At 37.7% G+C, this 17134-nt stretch overlaps 2 protein-coding genes across 3 annotated transcripts; both read left to right on the forward strand.

Moving 5' to 3' along the window:
- Nucleotides 1–2625: 2625 nt before the first annotated feature.
- Nucleotides 2626–4278, forward strand: LOC129788356 (trypsin-1-like). Its single transcript, XM_055824324.1, has 3 exons — nt 2626–2858; nt 2966–3432; nt 4190–4278. The coding sequence occupies exons 1-3, from the start codon at nt 2626–2628 to the stop codon at nt 4276–4278; spliced, it is 789 nt and encodes a 262-aa protein (XP_055680299.1).
- Nucleotides 4279–8072: 3794 nt separating this feature from the next.
- Nucleotides 8073–12792, forward strand: LOC129788630 (uncharacterized protein K02A2.6-like). 2 transcript variants are annotated; one of them, XM_055824854.1, is made up of 3 exons: nt 8073–8148; nt 8344–9424; nt 12076–12191. In XM_055824854.1, exons 2-3 carry the CDS (start codon nt 8405–8407, stop codon nt 12079–12081), a joined length of 1026 nt encoding a protein of 341 aa, XP_055680829.1. In that variant the 5' UTR covers nt 8073–8148; nt 8344–8404; the 3' UTR covers nt 12082–12191. The 2 variants fall into 2 exon arrangements, with proteins under 2 accessions (XP_055680829.1, XP_055680828.1); XM_055824853.1 differs by having other exon boundaries at nt 8344–12792.
- Nucleotides 12793–17134: the final 4342 nt, after the last annotated feature.

A 17134-nucleotide genomic window follows, 5' to 3' on the forward strand; every position in this document is an offset into this window, starting at 1 on the left:
ATTCCCATTTGTGCTGAAAATGAGCAAATATTTGAATTTATTCTGATTTACTTCAAGGAAAAATTTCTCATATATAGAGAGAGAGAGATGTTCATGAACTTGATAGATAATGAATGTGATAATGCGGTGTTAGAGGAAAAGATTTTGAAAAAATCTCAGGAAAATCTAAAAATAAACCAAGATTGAAGCAGATATTCGTTTGATTAATATATTTCTTTAAGGACTTATAGGGATATTTTTAATCCTTTATAATGATTATTTGAACATGGATTATGCATTGAATAGAATATTAATTGAATATTTAACGAGACACAGGATAGAATGGACGAATAAAGAAAATTAACAAAACTATACGAATTTTTGTTAAAAAACATTAATTTTTCAATCCTAATTTGATTAATTTTAAATGCATTTTTAAAGGCTTTAAAAGATTTTAGTAATTAGATATTTCCGATCTGAAAATGAATTTTTTTAACCCTTTCGCGTCCACATGAAATATAGAAATATGCGCTCATTTTAATCCCGATATTTATTCTGCGAATGTTCTCAAAGGACATTTCAGAGTCAGAACGTCTTCATTGGCATCTTCTACGTAATTTTAAAGTGTTTCAAAGTTAGAAAAATAATTAAGTTCATTTAAATTCGAGAAAATAAAATGTTTTACGTTTGAAACGTAGACGTGCAAGGGTTAATTACTTATTAATTATTTTTTTTAATAGATATTAGGTAAAAAAATAAATTCCATTCGATTGATTGATTAAAAGGTTTATATTGTAATCTGTCCAAAGGAAAAAAAAATATGTTCTAGAACTATTCCGTTCTCAAGGATTCGATAAAAATTGTAAAAACGAAAGAATTAAAGAAAAGGGTTCAAAAGGAAAGAAAAATCAACTTTCGCGACTTATTCTTTAAACAATCTTGAAAAAAAATCAATCAATACAAGCTAATAATCGAGGAAGAAATCCAAAGTTAAAAAGGATTTAAAAGATAATTTTATGTACAAGAAACTTTATTGAATTAACTGCAGGAAATAAATAGCAGGAAAATTTTATAAAAGAGGATAAATATAAATCAAATATATCGACCTTTTTCCCTATCAAATTATGTTTCTGGCAGCTTTTTCAGCATCTTCTTAACATTTCAAGCTGAATTGAAGGGAATTCCTTGTATTGACAGCAAGGATACAGCTCTGTGGTGGAGTTACCTTCAATCAAATACTCAATTTCTCCGCATCCCTAACCCCACAATCCCCATTTTCAATGATAAAACTCTCGCGAATTATGTAACAATTTAATTAAATATTAAATTGCAATCAACCCCACACCCCATGTGCCCGTCTCACAGCTTGCCTATCAGGGTGAAAAGGTCACCGAGAACCCTGAGTGAGTGTAAGGGGGGAGAGGGAATGTAGTGAGAGAAAAAAAAACCATGTCGTGTCGTAATCATTGGCGTCTGTTTTGTACAAAATGCGGAAATGGGGGCGCCTGGTGATTTGGTGAAGTAATTACTTATATTTTATTGGAATGCACCGCCTGTCATTGGAGAGAGATAAAATACCAATAGAAAATGTAGGTGAAATTAAATTTAAAATAAAAATTTATATATTTCAAATGCATTTTGCTCCAATGCAAAAATAAATAGTCTTTTGATCATTTTCTATTCACGTTACGCGCGCAACCACACACTAGCTCAACTCTCCTGACCCAATTTCGGGACATGAGGATTAATTTTCAGGCATATATATCTTGGGTATTTACAATAAGCATATGCGAATGTATATATATGCGAGAACATGGTGCGTACGTGAATTTATTAGGTATGCTACCGTGGAGAGGATGCAACTAAATCAATGGAGAAGAATGTGAAACTCTTCTTAGGCGGACTTGAATTAATCTTTCTTTCTTTTTTTTTTTGCTTTCATTCTATCCTTGACTAAATTTTGCAAACATTTCACCGGAGACATTTTTGTTGTGAATTTCTCTGTAGTGTGGCTGGTGCCCCAATTACCCATTTTAGTTTTTGCACTTGTGGATCAACTTGAATGAAAATTATTAAAATTTTGGAACATTGCATGGCATTCCCCCGGCGAGGTATGTCAATGTGTTTTCATGTGCAATGTGCGGGGTGTTTTATGACTTTTGCAGTGCCACAGTGGAGACGCCGGGTTGTTCATCACGTATGTATTATGAGAAAGACCCGAGTCAAGGTATCTCGGAGGGGAACAATCAAAAATATTTTGCGTGCCAAGACGTTATCATCTTCATCATTTACGGAGAATTTTTTCCCCTTATCAGGGTGAACTTGGCATTAATTCCCCAGTAATTCATATTTTCTATCCAACTGAAAGAGCATTGAAAAGTGCGAATTTATTTTTTTCCATTCATCTGTTTGTTCACACGCGAAAATACTTGCATTTCCGAGGGACCCTTATCTGGCGCGAGAGAGGCAGGTCACAAAACCACAGTGGTGAAGACCATGAGGTAAAAATGTGTATAAAAAGAGGAGGAAACTCCCGGAATGAGCATCAGTGTGACGAGTCTTCTCAGGTGGAAGAATAAAAATCAGGTGCTGTGAATCTATTGCATAATCACAACGAGATATTTGAAAAAAAAAAATAACAGCAGGATGGAATTTTTTCTGGCATTTGCACTCCAAGTCCTTTTTGTTTGTGCTGTGATTGCGTCACCAGCAGCACCGAAGGATGGTCAAGTGGTGGGAGATGGTAAGATTGTGGGTGGGTATGCTGTGGAAATTGAGAAGCGCCCCTTCCAGGCGGCTCTTATGTACCGCAATCGCTTCCTCTGTGGTGCTTCCATAATCTCCAAAAAATGGCTCCTAACAGCTGCTCATTGCACAAAGTAAGAATCATGAGGAAATTCCTTTTTTTCATCGCACATTTTTGTCTCAAAAAATAGCTAAAAAATAAAACTAATTGACGATTTTCCCTCCAAAAAATATAAATCAGGGGTGGAAAGGACAAGCACTTCAGCGTGAGGGTGGGCTCCACTCATCATGCATCCGGTGGGGAGGTATTTAATGTGCACGAGGTAATAAATCACCCAGACTACGATCGTGACACCGTCAACATGGATTTCGCCCTACTCAAACTCAAAGAGCCCATTGAGTTCAACGAGAAGAAGCAGCCAATACATTTGTCTGAACTGTGGGAACCCGTCGCACTTAACAGCCGCTGTACCGTATCCGGTTGGGGAGAGACACGAGACTACACCGAATCAAATGACAGCCTCAGGGCGGTGGATGTATTCATCCTGGATCCGGAAGTTTGCCGTAAGGCTTACTCCAAGTTCGGTGACATCTACAATGAGCACATGGTGTGTGCTGGGCACATGGACGGCGGGAAGGATGCCTGTTTCGGGGATTCCGGTGGCCCACTCATCTGCGATGGTCGTCATGTGGGGGTTGTTTCATGGGGTGAGTTGAGAGAATTTTTATTTTCTGCTATTTCCTTCATTTTTTGGATTTAATTTAAAAGGGACGATTTTCCCGAGGGGAGAATTTTTAGAATTCTAAAATACATAGAATTGAATGAAGTTCATTGACGCCACACAGAGTTAGTTAAGCCTCAGATATATTTAGGATTTTTTTTCCTATTTTAAGAATTGTCTAGAAAAGTCAAATTTTCAACCGAAATTCTTAAAATTTTGCACAAAAAATTCTAAGGCTCTTCTTTTACCCAAATTCATTTAATTTCTTTTTAAGAAACAAGTATTTTATGCTATTTTTATGCACTCAAAAGCCACAAATAGCTTTTTCCAAGAATACTAAATATAAAATGGGAAAATCTGAGTTTAATTTTCATCGAGCTTTAAAAAGATTCTTTAAGAATTTTAATCAATCGGGAAATGCGATACCTCCATGTTCTTCTCGAAACTTCCACCCACCCCTTCAAGAATTTTCCTAGTGCAGTGAAATGGTGAAAAGATTAATTTTTCTTCTTTGTTCAGGCAGGAAAATTTCTTCCTGTTTTCCAGGAAATATTGAGCCCTCAACAAGGAACTCAATAAACAAGATTTCATGAATATTCATAGACACAGAAGCGAGTGTCCTCAAAAGTTTTCTCATTTTCCAATTAACAATCTCTGCCATGTAATACCTATTCGTCCCTAGCTGGAGGACATTAAACATTTACTAACAACATTTACATTGCTTTCCGTCTTTTTCTTCCCAGGTGCTGATTGTGCCTTGGCAGGACATCCGGGTGTTTATGCAAAATCAGCCGTGATTCGCGAATGGATAAGGGAGAACTCAGGTGTCTAAAGCACCCTCTCCGGCATCCACAAAGAATTTTATTGACCTTTTCTGCTGACGGCACTCAATGATTGATTTCCACGTGAAGGGAAAGAGGAATTGAGAGAATTGCGACACCAAAGATTCAATACTAAAGATTATTATGAATTTTCTGAAATATTGACATAAACATTGCTATAAAAAAGGGGTTGAATAAACTTTTGTGAAAAATTCTTCATCATTAAATGTGTTTTTTCCCTTCCTGGGTCGTCAATATTCCTCTGTGGTTTTCCCACAATCTATTTTTATGATTGTTTTCTGCATTCTCATCAAATGCCTACCCCAATACGAAGAGGCGGAGGGATATAGAGACGTTCCTCTGATCCCATCTTCAACCCACAAAAAAACCCCCAAAGTTGAGGAACCCCAGAGAGTAGAAAAAAATCCTCACAAAATCCCATCCATTTCGTCTATGAAGCTATGAGGGAATTCCCTTTTTCTGCCAGGTCATCGTCTTTCTCCGACTTCTCTGGCACAAGATTTTGATGGATTTTCCGCCTTTACTTTTCCCGCGCACACAACACGCCTAAAAGTTCAAAGAACCACCTCAAAGTCGTTCGCACTGCAAACCCCAAGACTTGATGAATGGCTCGCACAAAAAAAGAGAAATTATTGAAATTTAATTGATATTCAGGGTCGCGCAGTTTAGTGGATATTTCGCAGTGTTTACACTGCTGGCGATGATGTGCCAGTCATTTCGATGGAAATTTGTATAGTTTTTCACCTCCTCCACCCACAAATCGCGCCAAGAGGGTGGGGGGCAATGTGTGTGTACAAGAAAATAGCGCCAGTCTGCCTTTTAAACTTTTTATTATTTTCTCAAATATTGTGACCAATGGAAAATGACATGAATATTGATTCTTTTGTGCGTGTATCTCTCTCATGGATAATTGTGCAAATAAACACCCAAATCCTAAGAAATTTTCCCCACACAGCGCGCTTTTCATTCATGCTCATGTACAGCAGTCTTATTAACATCAATCATTCACAGAAGGTACTTAAGTGGCGTCGAATTTTCTTCTAAATGGAAATAATAAATTCTTGCAAATTCTCTTGAGATGTGAGTCTAAGCGGATCTTCGTAGAATAATGAATTTATCATAATTCTAGTAAATTCTTTTCTTCGACTCAAGAACTTAAGATAATTTATATGTGAAAATTGCCTAAAATGTTATTTGAATTTTGACTATTTGATGGCAAAATCGAAACGTCGACGGAATGAGTTTATTCGTTTTTCTATTAAGAATCTTTCATCCTAAGAAATTATCGGGATTCACTTAGGCTTAAAAAAGAATAAGAAATCTCCCAAAGAAAACTCCCATTTTCCACTAAAATCAGATGGGAAAAGGCGGTAAAGTTTTCTTTAGAAATCCAAACAATGTCGTCACTATTCTATGTTTTAGCATTGAGCATAAATACCTTACTAATGTTTCGTTGTTGAATTTTGATAAGAAACTTTAATGTTTCGTGTATTGAGAGAAACTAAAGAATATGTGACGTCATTGCTTGCATTTTTGAGCAAATATTTGCCGGATTTTCCCAGCTTATTCCAGCAGAAAATGGGAAGTCTTTTCGTGGATTTATTTTTCTTTTTGATTCTCTCATACATGATTATTTATTTTCTGATTGATTTTACGAATAACGAGTTTTCCTATACAAAAACGAATAAACTCCTTTAAGCTTTATTAAAGTTTTTACTCAGGACAATTTTTAATTGATTTTTATGCTCAGCTTGTTAAAAAAATCGTAGAAATGTCTTCATTTTACTCAGAATTTTATTTTTTTTATGCACTACTCTCCAAGGAAAATATTTCTAAAGAATTTCCCTTCTAATAAGAATTTCTTGGAATCAGAATATGAAGTCAATAAAATCATAAAAAACATCTTTTCATTAAATAATCGGGGGGCAATTGGATTGATTTTCGTCTGCCAGGACCTTTCAAATTTCCCCTAAAGAAACTTTCGAATATTTTCATTGATAAATTCAGAAGAATTCTGATTGAAGTTTCTGAATTACAAACAAATAAATTTCATTGGTTTTCCACGGATTTTTCTTCAATAATTAATCCTTAATAAAATATCAAGGCCCCTTTGAACTTATTTCACCAGTTATTCCGCCAAATTGACTCTCAATTGTCTTCCACAGAAGATGCATGAATGATGATTAAAGTTTGTATGAATTGTTATGACTTTCCTCCCATCTTAAACTTTTCCGCGAAAACCACTTTAATACCTCTCTCTCTGTGATGCGGAGTTAAAAGGGAGCAAATTGCATCTTTCAATTTCCATTGTTAAATTGAAATCCTGCGGTTTTCCCGTAGCTTTTGTGTGTGCAAAAAGAAATCGCGATACGATACATCTGGACTTGACATTATTCTTCGATGACTGTACCTCATAAAACTCTTTTTTTTTTGCTCTCTATTTATGAAATAACATTTATTTTGTTTGTTCTTCACCACGGGGGTGCATTGAGAAAGATAAAATGACGAGAGGTGGGGGGGTGGGTGTACGCAGCAGTTGGAATTTCTTGTATCATCTTCGTGAGGAGTTGAGAGATGAGGACATCTCTATTAACTCATCCTGTGAGCTAAGAAATTTCGCATATTTGAGAAAATAAATAAAATTGCAAAGAGGAAGGTATTTATTGGCAATTGAGCAACTCATAATAATCATCTGTGGGGATGCGGTATCTGATTTTGGCAGCACAGCACCTTGAGCTCCTCTCTTGTGCATCGTGGCGATTGATAATGTGTTTCAAGGTGTATTGTAATGGCGCGGCTCTTCTACGTATTTTGTGGAAATAAATATTTGTCTGCAATTGACAGACATTTATAACGATTGCAATGCAAATAAAATCATTGGTATGCCGTAAGGATTGACTCATAGGTGTGGAAGTTTGTGGAAAATCTGGATATGCGCCGTACGGGGCGAAAACAATCCCATCGTGAAGGCAAAATAATGGATAAAGTGGAAGTCCAAATTGATTTATGACTCCTTAACACATCATACCATCGGAGTTCCTGTTTATTTTCACATCATCACCAACCACTCGTGAAAATCATGACCGCTCCGGCTTCATAAGAAGCACCACCAAGGCACAACACCAAAATTAACTGGACCAAGACTTTGCCATTCAATGCTAAAGGGGCGAGAAAATTTTATTACATGCCCAACACACCCAGCATATTAAACCAAGAGCATACAATATCATTACCTATGTATATAGCACGTGTAGTGTGGTAAGAAAAAGTGTCACTGCCCTTGAGAAGCAATATTATAGTCTGCAGGAGAAGCAACATTGAGGAAAATCTATCAGTTTTATCATTTTTTTTTCTTTTCAAAATAATAATAAAAATTTCGACCGCATTTTTGCCTTCGATTTTGTTAGCAAAGAAAATTTTACGATTTTCTCCATTTCCTTTTGAAAATTAATCTCTCTTCACGGATGACTTTCAGTACGCGCGCATTTTTTTTTTTACTTTTCCTCTCGGCCACCTTGCGAGTTGGTTACACCACGCGCAATAAATTGGGGAAAAAAACCAAAATTAATGGAGGAGAAAAGGAATGAACTCTCTCACATAAATCGGTGGATTCTCTTTTATTGCGCGAGGATATTCTCACTAAGCGATTGATCTCTAAGGTTGAACGTGGCAGCAATTTAAGAACATCTATACACACAGAATTTCTTTTTAATATTCCGATAAAATCAAACTGATAGATTTATGCGTGTTACTGAAATGTATCGATTGGCCTAGTGCCGCTATGAGTATGAAATATAATTCAGTCTTGTCCCAGAGCCCGTGGTGATCACTTCATTTTGGCGACGCAGGAAGGAATTTTGGTGAGTTGAAAGAAAAAAATTTTTTTTTTGTGTGTCTCTTTTCCTGCGAGTTTTCCAAGAGCCTCTGTGAAGGTGGGTGAACTGGGAAAGTTCATCGGGGGAAAATTCAGGAAAATTGAGTGGTTGTGAGGGGACGACATAACCTCATTTTTTTGTGACATTTTTTTTTCTTTCTTTGTCTTCTTTGTTCCTCAGCGAGAGGTTGAGAGTTTTTCCGGGAAGGAATTGCATTATTGCATTGTGAATTGTGAAGAAGATGGCCACGGGAACGTCGGCACAAAATGTGGATTCAGTGGCAGAGCTGTTAGGCTCGCGTGCGCTCATTGGGGGTGTGGATAAGTACATCCCGGGGGAGGACTTTGACGTCTTCATAGAGCGACTGGAAAACTTTTTCAGAATGAATGGAATTCGCCAGGACGCGCTGAAGAGTCAACTTTTTCAGGACAAATTGACAGCAGAAGCCTATAAAGTCCTGAAAGGAGCTATTCAGCCTGCCTCGGTCAATGATAAGCCCTATAGTGATTTGGTGGGCAAGCTGAGGGAGAAGTATGCGCCCAAGTTGAGCGTGGTGGCTGAGTGTTGCAAGTTTTACAGAAGAAACCAGCTGCCTGGAGAGTCCATAAGGGACTATATTATTGAGCTCCAGCAGCTGGCAGAAACTTGCGCGTTTGGGGATTTTCTCCAACGGGCGCTCCGCGACCGACTCATCATGGGGATGTCCAGTGAAAGAATACGTGAGAAGTTGGTGTCCGCGGATAGAGATTTTGATGAGACCGTGAGATTGGCGATGGCTGCAGAGGCGACGCGGGCTAGCCTGGATGTAGTAGCCGGATCAGAGACTGCAGCGGGGGTGAGCTTCATCAAAAATCGGGGCAAAGTGCATCGCCGAGTGCAAAGTCCAATGGGCAAAATTCATAAGCACAAGCAGAAAGGTCAGCAGGGGTTTACAAAGCGCAAACGGTACCCCGATGGTGCCAAAAAGAGAGTGCAGTGCTATTTTTGCCAACAATGGGGCTCACACTATGCGGTAAATTGCCCGGAGAAGAGGAAGCGTCGGATGAATCATGCAGAAGAGGAAGACTCAGAGGGTGATGATCAGCTTCCGGGAACAATTTCATCGATGTTTCTGAACGCCGTGAAGAAGGAGAAGCCACTGGATGTGCCCACCTACGAGGAGGTAATTGAGGAGGAACTTCTGAAGTCGGAAGAGGGAGACGACTACTTATGCATGGACATTCAGGAGGAGGATCTACTCCTGGAGGAGAACATCAATACCGTGAGTACAGAACTTAATTGTAATTCCTTAAGTAGTCCCCCTAAAGCTCAATATTTAGTGGTAGATTCCGGCAAAGTAAAAATGCAATTTGAAATTGACACAGGCGCGTGTGTTAGTTGTATTCATGAGAGGTTTTATCGCAAATTTTTTGCTCAGCAACAGCTGCAAAAATGTTCGTTTAATTTAAATGTAGTGACGGGAGAAAGTCTCTGTATTTTGGGTGTTATCAATATTTCTTTTGTCGCGAAAGTAAACGGGATGCCGAAAGAGTTCAATAATATGCCTTTGGTTGTTTTTTCAAGCCCAAAAGTTTTTATTCCACTTTGTGGGAGAAATTGGCTTGAGCGATTATTCCCACAGTGGCGCGAAGCATTTGTGAAAAAGAGAGGGATTTTTGGGATTAATCCAGTGCAACAGGGGCACGGAGAAGAGTACATTTTAGAGAAATTTGGCAATGTGTTTAATCATTCTGAAGAGACCGTCATTAAAGACCACAAAGCAGTGATTGTTTTGAGGAATGATTGTGTACCGGTATTCCACAAGCCATATTCGGTGCCATATGGAATTCGCGACAAAGTAGCCGAAGAGATTCATAGATTGGTCAAGGCGGGTGTGTTGGTGAGAGTTGAATTTTCCGACTGGGCAAGCCCAATCGTCGTTGTACCGAAAAAGAATGGAGCCTTAAGGGTGTGTGTAGATTGTAGCGTGACAGTAAACAAATTCATTCAGGTGACACACTACCCACTGCCAACACTCCAGGAGATCTTTAACAAAATTAGAGGGGCTAAATTTTTCACAATTATTGACCTTACAGGTGCGTATCAGCAACTGGAAATTATTCCAGAGTGTCGCAAATATTTAACTATAAATACGCATTTAGGGTTATTCCAGTATACGCGATTAATTTTCGGTCTCTCTTCATCTCCTGCTATTTTCCAAAGAACGATCGATAGTATCCTTCAAGGGTTAACGATGACCGCGGCATATATTGATGACATTATTATTGGCGGTAGTACGTTGGAGGAGTGTCATGAGAACGTCTTAAAGGTGATGAAGCGACTAGATGAATTCAATGTGAAGGCCAATAGGGCGAAGTGCATTTTCTATAAACAAGAAGTAGAATTCTTAGGCCATGTTTTGAGCGGAGAAGGTGTGAAACCAATGAAGTGTAAGCTGGAGGAGATAGCCAAAGCCAAGAGACCATGGGACGTGACGTCTTTAAAAGCATATTTGGGCCTTTTGAATTATTACGGGAAATTCGTGAAGAATTTATCCAGTCGTTTGGCTCCGCTGTACACGTTGCTCAAGAATGATGTGCCCTTTGTGTGGACAGATGAAATGGAGAATGTATTTCGCGATAGTAAAACGTGGCTTTCAGAAAGTAGTCTTTTGACTCATTATAGTCCAGATTTGCCTCTTATTATCTCAATAGATGCTAGTGGTGAAGGGATAGGTGCTGTTTTGAGTCATTTGATAAATGGAGAAGAACGTCCTGTCGCTATGGTCTCATCGACACTGAATAGTGGTGAACGTAATTATTCTATAGTGGAACGCGAAGCTTTAGCGTTAGTCTTTGCTGTTAAGAAATTCCATTTATACATCTACGGACGTCCTGTTACGGTTTATACGGACCATCAGAGCCTGAGAGAACTTTTTGGCGGTCAGCGCAAGGTATCAGTTGTCGCGGCTGCGCGAATTCAGCGCTGGGCGATTTTTCTCAGTATGTATGATCTTAAGGTAGTGTACAGAAAGGGCGTTCACAATGGGAATGCAGATTTTTTGTCACGTTTTCCGTTGAGTGAATCGACTGGAGTGAATGAGACAATTGTTGATTTTGTAGGTGTATCTGGTGACATTGCATTAGATGAGAATGATATTAGAGAGGAATCCGCGAAGGATCCTGAGATTGTTAAATTGATGCAATATATAGCAGATGGATTTCCACCGCAGCATATTCTTAACCGTGAAGGGAGTTTCAAGAAGTATGACAAATTTAAGAATGCTTTTTCCGTGGACAATGGTGTTGTTTATCTCGGACATAGGGTTGTTGTTCCCAAGAATTTGCGTGAGAAAGTTTTAAAATTGATTCACGAAGGTCACGACGGTGTTGTTCGCATGAAATCTATTGCGAGGGGATGTGTGTGGTGGCCAGATATTGAGGCTCACATAGAGCAAACGGTCAGGATGTGCGAAGCATGCCAAATCATAGCCCCCAAACCCCGCAATGTGTCTTTGACCCGATGGACAGACACGTCGTATCCTTACGAAAGAATTCACATTGATTTTTTCTTTTGGAACAGCATGATTTTCCTCATAATTGTTGACGATTTTTCTAAATTTATTGACGTGAAGTACCTTAAAAAGTCGGATGTTTGGTCAACAATAGAAGCCCTGCAGAGCAACTTTGCAATTTTTGGGCTACCCAAGAAATTGGTTTCCGATAATGGCAGCCCTTTTCAATCTAAAGAATTTGCTCAATTTTGCTCTGCCAATCGAATCCTTCACGTAACTTCTCCACCCTATCACCCCATGTCCAACGGGGCGGCTGAGAGAGCCGTACAAACGGTGAAGAAGTCATTGAAGAAGTTTGTGATGGATGAGGAAAAAAAGAAAATGTCTGTGACAAACAAAATATCCTTCTTTTTATTCAGGTTTAATAATACCCCCTCGACGATCACTGGTGTGGATCCAAACAGCCTAATATTCAATCATAAAGTGAGGACACATTTATCCCTGTTGGGGAATGAGAGGGAGAATGAGAAGGAGAATGAGAAGGAGAGGAAGGTAGTCCGGAAGTCGAAGAAGAATTTAAGCTCAGATCACCCGGAGAAAACTCAGATGATGGCAGGCGCTAAGAAGAAACCCATGCAGCCCTTGCAGGTGAATCAGGAGATTTGGTATTTTGACGCCCTGGGACGGCGGTGGACGCGAGGTAAAATTGAGAAGCAGCTCAGCAAGACGGTTTTCATCCTAGATTTGCAGGGAACCTTAAAGAAAGCTCACGCCGATCAGATAAAACCGTATGTCAGAAGAGTCCCTATTGCAACAGCGGCAGCAACATCTCCCCAGCCGCGCGCGTCACCGAGTGGATCCCCTGAGGCCTCCGATGAAGAATTTAAGACGCCTCCAGAGGCCCCACCGCAGCCAACATGCCGACGAAGAAGGAAGCGGGAGACGCAGGGCACGCCCGTAATACGAAGGAGCGAAAGGCTGCGAAAGACACTAAAATTCTAAGGGTTGAATATTTTCTATTTTAATTTCTATTTTTTTGAATTAGTGCATGAAATTCTAAATGGGGGGAAAAATGAAATGTATCGATTGGCCTAGTGCCGCTATGAGTATGAAATATAATTCAGTCTTGTCCCAGAGCCCGTGGTGATCACTTCAGTTACATGCCCGGAAAAATGTTCCAAAAAGTCATGAACGTTCAAATAGAAAATGTAATTTGAGAAATTAATTTGGTATGGAAAATTATCTATTTTATTGGAAAAAAAGAATATTCTTCAAAGATTTTTTATAAACACATATTGGACAACTGGACGTCTCAAGATGTCCATTAATAAGAGTTATTATTTTTATTCGTGTAAAAAATTGTCAGAAAGTAGTACATATTGTAAATAATTACCCGGTTGACAAATCGAATTATCTATTACCCAACTGACAAGTATTTACTAATTATTTTGCCATAATAATTTTTTTCTACTTGTTTCTAGTTCAGAATTAAAGTATAAAAAACGTTTTGTGGAACATTTTTTTTAAACTTGATGGTTGTTTTCTTGACGTGGTTAGTTTAGCTTTTTTTTTGGTGGGAGCTGAGGTGCTCTCTCCGGGGGCGTCAAGGGTCCGTGTCAATCCGAGAGAAACACAATTTTTACCAGAGCTTTCGGCGAATCACCTCGCCTTCTTCTGTGGTCCTTTGAAAAAAAAAAAAAAAGAAGAGCAAAAATCACCCAAGAGTGCGGACAAAGAAAAATCTTGCAGACCTAATTTAAGTTAAATAAAGTTAGAGTTTAAGGAGAACTTCCCTAAGTTTTAATTGTTGTCCCCTCTTGGAAGTGCTTCTCCAAAGTGCACCACATCCGGACCCATTTGTTCCCACACAAATTGGCGCCAAATCCGGAGATCTCATCATCCTCCGGGGCTTTCATCGAGCCGGAGGAACAACTAATTAATTCATCATATATTTTAAGGTAACATCCCAACAATTGGTGGGAGTTTTTTTAAACTCCCACCCCTCCCTAAGGTCTTCGGGGTTTTTTGGAACATAAGAAACCAGAAAATTCTTTCATGTGCTATCACAAAAAATCATCAGAACGTGCAGAACAAGAAACCTAGAAAAATCCACGAATTGTAAAAACTCAAACATTAGGGCGGGGCTATTTGTGTCAATTTGGATAAAACACTATTTACAGGATTCCCACGTGGCAAGAAATTTTCCTCTATAAGTCATTCTCATAAGAAATTTCCTTGCCTACAACTTTGTCTCAGACCGCTTTTCTCTATCTCCACGGGAAATATGAGTTTTCGAGCTTTTCATGAACCCTTCCGCTTCTGACTTTTTTAAGAATCCATCGACAAGTATTGTCACCGGCGGGGGTAATTAAGTAGATGGAATTTTCCGACATTTCCAAAGATTTTCCACCTGAGAGATTAGTTGTAGCTACTAACCGAACTCTTCACTTGTTCATCCACAGCAAGGAATTTCACTTTTCTATCCACTAAAACACAGAATTTTGGAATTTTCTCAACCCCTACATTTTGCAACAAAAAGGTTAGAAAACATGTCAATATTTTGACGTTCCATATGATTTACATTGGTGACAAATTTAGCCCCACTCGACGTGTGTTGATTTGCACAAATGTGTAGAAAAATCATTAAAAGTTAGTGCAAAATACACCTTGGCAACGTTTTCTGCATTGACCTAGCTTGTGGGAAAGGCGGTAAGATTGGAAAATCGCTAAAAGAAAAGTGTTGGAAAATGAGTTTTTCTCAACACGCAAAACGTATTTTCGGAGGCCTCAAAATTTGTTTATTTTTTTATTCCTAAACTATTCATCGGATAATCTCCAAACTACAGTCAACTATTGAGGGTAGATAGGACTTCTTATCATAATTTTTTCAGGTGCTTCCGATTAATAACTTGGGAGAAATTGCCATTTGAAAATTCCAAACTGTCACAATTAGCCCCGCTCTCCCCTATGTAAGGAAAATGTCAGTAAACTTCAGTCTAGCCGGGTAATGTTTTTCGAATTTTATACACGTCGCGTAGAAAACTATTTAGAATAATATCTGAGTATTAATTTCTATGTATTCGAAAAGCTTTAATAAGTATAAATTATTTTATTTAAAATATTCTTTCCTTTCTTTTCAATTTTCTTATTTTTTTTTTTAACATTTTTTGTTGATTTTTTTTTTAAACTTTTGTTGAGAGTAGTATTGAAATAAATGATTTCGCTTAGCCTGAACTAGATTTTCCATTTTGTGTTAATTCAAATTTTTATTCTTTGAATTTTGCAACATTTTTGTTTGTTTGAAAATTAAATCTTCAAGTCATTTATTACTCCACCTAATGTAAAAAAAAAAATTAAACTGAATTAAGTGAAAGAAAATTGTCTCACTCTGACTGGAGTAAAAGAGTTTCCTCATAGTCGTCACCGAGAATGCAAGGAAAATGCCATTCATTGATATTTTTAGACTGAAATTTGAGGAAAGCCGCTTTAATCCCCCTTTATTTGAGATTCCACCGTGATATATGGCACAATATTATGGTTAATGGGTACGTTTTTATTCAATTTAGAATGATTTTCTCCATAAAAAATTCAGACATTTTCTCAGTCGTTTCGATTTTGGTTTATTTTTAGTCCATGAATTTTCTTACTTTTCTTCCATTTCTTGCGCACAGAATAATCAGGGAAAAAGTGGAGAATGTGTGACATTTATGTTTATAGACAAATAAAATTCTATGCTGGATTAATTTGAAGAATTTTAAGAGATAAAAAAAAAATTAAAATGACGAATAAATCAATTAGAATTTAGGTTTAGCTAATTTGTTCCATTCAACAATATTTTATTTTTATATCAATTAGAGATTGCGCTAATTTACAATTTTAACAAAATAAATACATTTTTTGGGAAAATTTCATGAGAATCTTATTGTTAGAAATTTCCACATTTCCCACACGTGCTCCCACCTTGTGCAGAGCTATGCCAATACGCTACAAATATGTTTTGATATCCTTTTAATGTGCCCACAGAGCCAGTTGAAATGATTACACTATTATTGCCATCCCCTAACGTATCTTTTCATCCACATTGAGACCACCCCGCGCGCGCCATCAACTTACGAGTCCTCATTTCCACGAGACATGCGAACCACAATTGAGCCACATTCATCCGCGTGCCAGTCATTATTTCTTGTCGCAGAAGGATTCGCCATTGGAATTTCTTCCTACATCCTCACAGAATACAAAAAAAAACCCACTCAATTCCCACAAGGAAATTAATATTTGTGTGCATGGAAAATTCTGAGAAAATTGTGGAAAAGCGCGTGGTCAAGTAGCTGCAGCACGTTCGCCTCTTGGATAAAACACAACGACAACGACGACGACCTTTTATTGAATTTATTGTTCAATCTCCCAATGTCCTGTAAACTAATTTCCATCACAGCTTTCCCCGCAAGGGAGTAAAGTTAAAGAAAATTCCATGGTGAGACAAAGGAATTTCACGGGAAGCTTTTAAATTATTCTTTTTCTTTATTTCAAATTAAAATTTAAAAGAAAATTCTATGAGGAAGCATTTTTGCTTCAAAATCTAAAGAATAATAAAATTCTGTAACAATAAATAATAAAAATAAGAGAAGAAAAGAAAAAATTTCTTCCCAATCGTCCCTACAAGGTGTTTCGCAATATATTTTCTATTTAAATCCCAAAATGCTTCAAAATAGAACGTTAGAGATAAGTAATAAAATTGATTTAATTACCCACCAATTCATCATTCAGTAATTTGCGGTCAAAGCCACATGCAACTACAACTTCATCGCCAATGCAATGGAGTTAAAAGTTAGTCTTGCACGAGAGAAATTTCCCCAAAATGTTCTTTCAGATGCAAATATCGCTGAACCTTCGGGGCGTGCAAAAGACGCGGCGAGGAATTAAGACAAAATTCCCATTGAAGCTGTACATTTTCTCACCCTCGAGAGCTTCCTGGTTCTCGTTCAAGTGTTGCGTTCATTGACACAAGAGGGATGCTCGCACAAGAGGGTATCGTATTTTATCCCCATCATCAGGGGCGTAGTCAGAGAACTATTGAAGATTGTCTTTTCTTAAAAATATTATTTTTTTGTTAGTTGTAACTTTAAATTAAGAGAACGTTGAAAATGGGCCTTAGAATGGCTTAGGAGTTTAGATTTATAACAAATAGGATTCATTAGATGTTGCATGAGAATTAGCAGCTTTTGACATTTAATTTCAGCTTGACGTTCATTTTCCTACCTTTGACGTTTTTTTCTTAAAGATTGACGATCCTTTTATAGCTTGAAATTATATCTTTAATTTAACGTTCATTTCTTATGTTTGACGTTTTTTGAATACTTGACGTTTCTTTTTTAGAAATTGATGTTTTTTAATATTTGACATTTCTTAACGATGGACGTTTCTTTTCATGTTTGAAGTTTTCTTTTTAATTTAACGTTAATTTCTAATGTTTGACGT

This window comes from Lutzomyia longipalpis, chromosome 2 (genome assembly GCF_024334085.1).
Source record: "Lutzomyia longipalpis isolate SR_M1_2022 chromosome 2, ASM2433408v1".
Lineage (NCBI taxonomy): Eukaryota > Metazoa > Arthropoda > Insecta > Diptera > Psychodidae > Lutzomyia > Lutzomyia longipalpis.

Excerpts from the sequence above, each read along its gene's own strand:
- LOC129788356 (XM_055824324.1), top strand. The coding sequence starts at position 2,626 with ATGGAATTTTTTCTGGCATTTGCACTCCAAGTCCTTTTTGTTTGTGCT. Across the intron at positions 2,859-2,965 it reads ACAGCTGCTCATTGCACAAA|GGGTGGAAAGGACAAGCACT; the intron begins GTAAGAATCATG and ends AATATAAATCAG. Across the intron at positions 3,433-4,189 it reads TGTGGGGGTTGTTTCATGGG|GTGCTGATTGTGCCTTGGCA; the intron begins GTGAGTTGAGAG and ends TTTTCTTCCCAG.
- LOC129788630 (XM_055824853.1), top strand. The coding sequence starts at position 8,405 with ATGGCCACGGGAACGTCGGCACAAAATGTGGATTCAGTGGCAGAGCTG.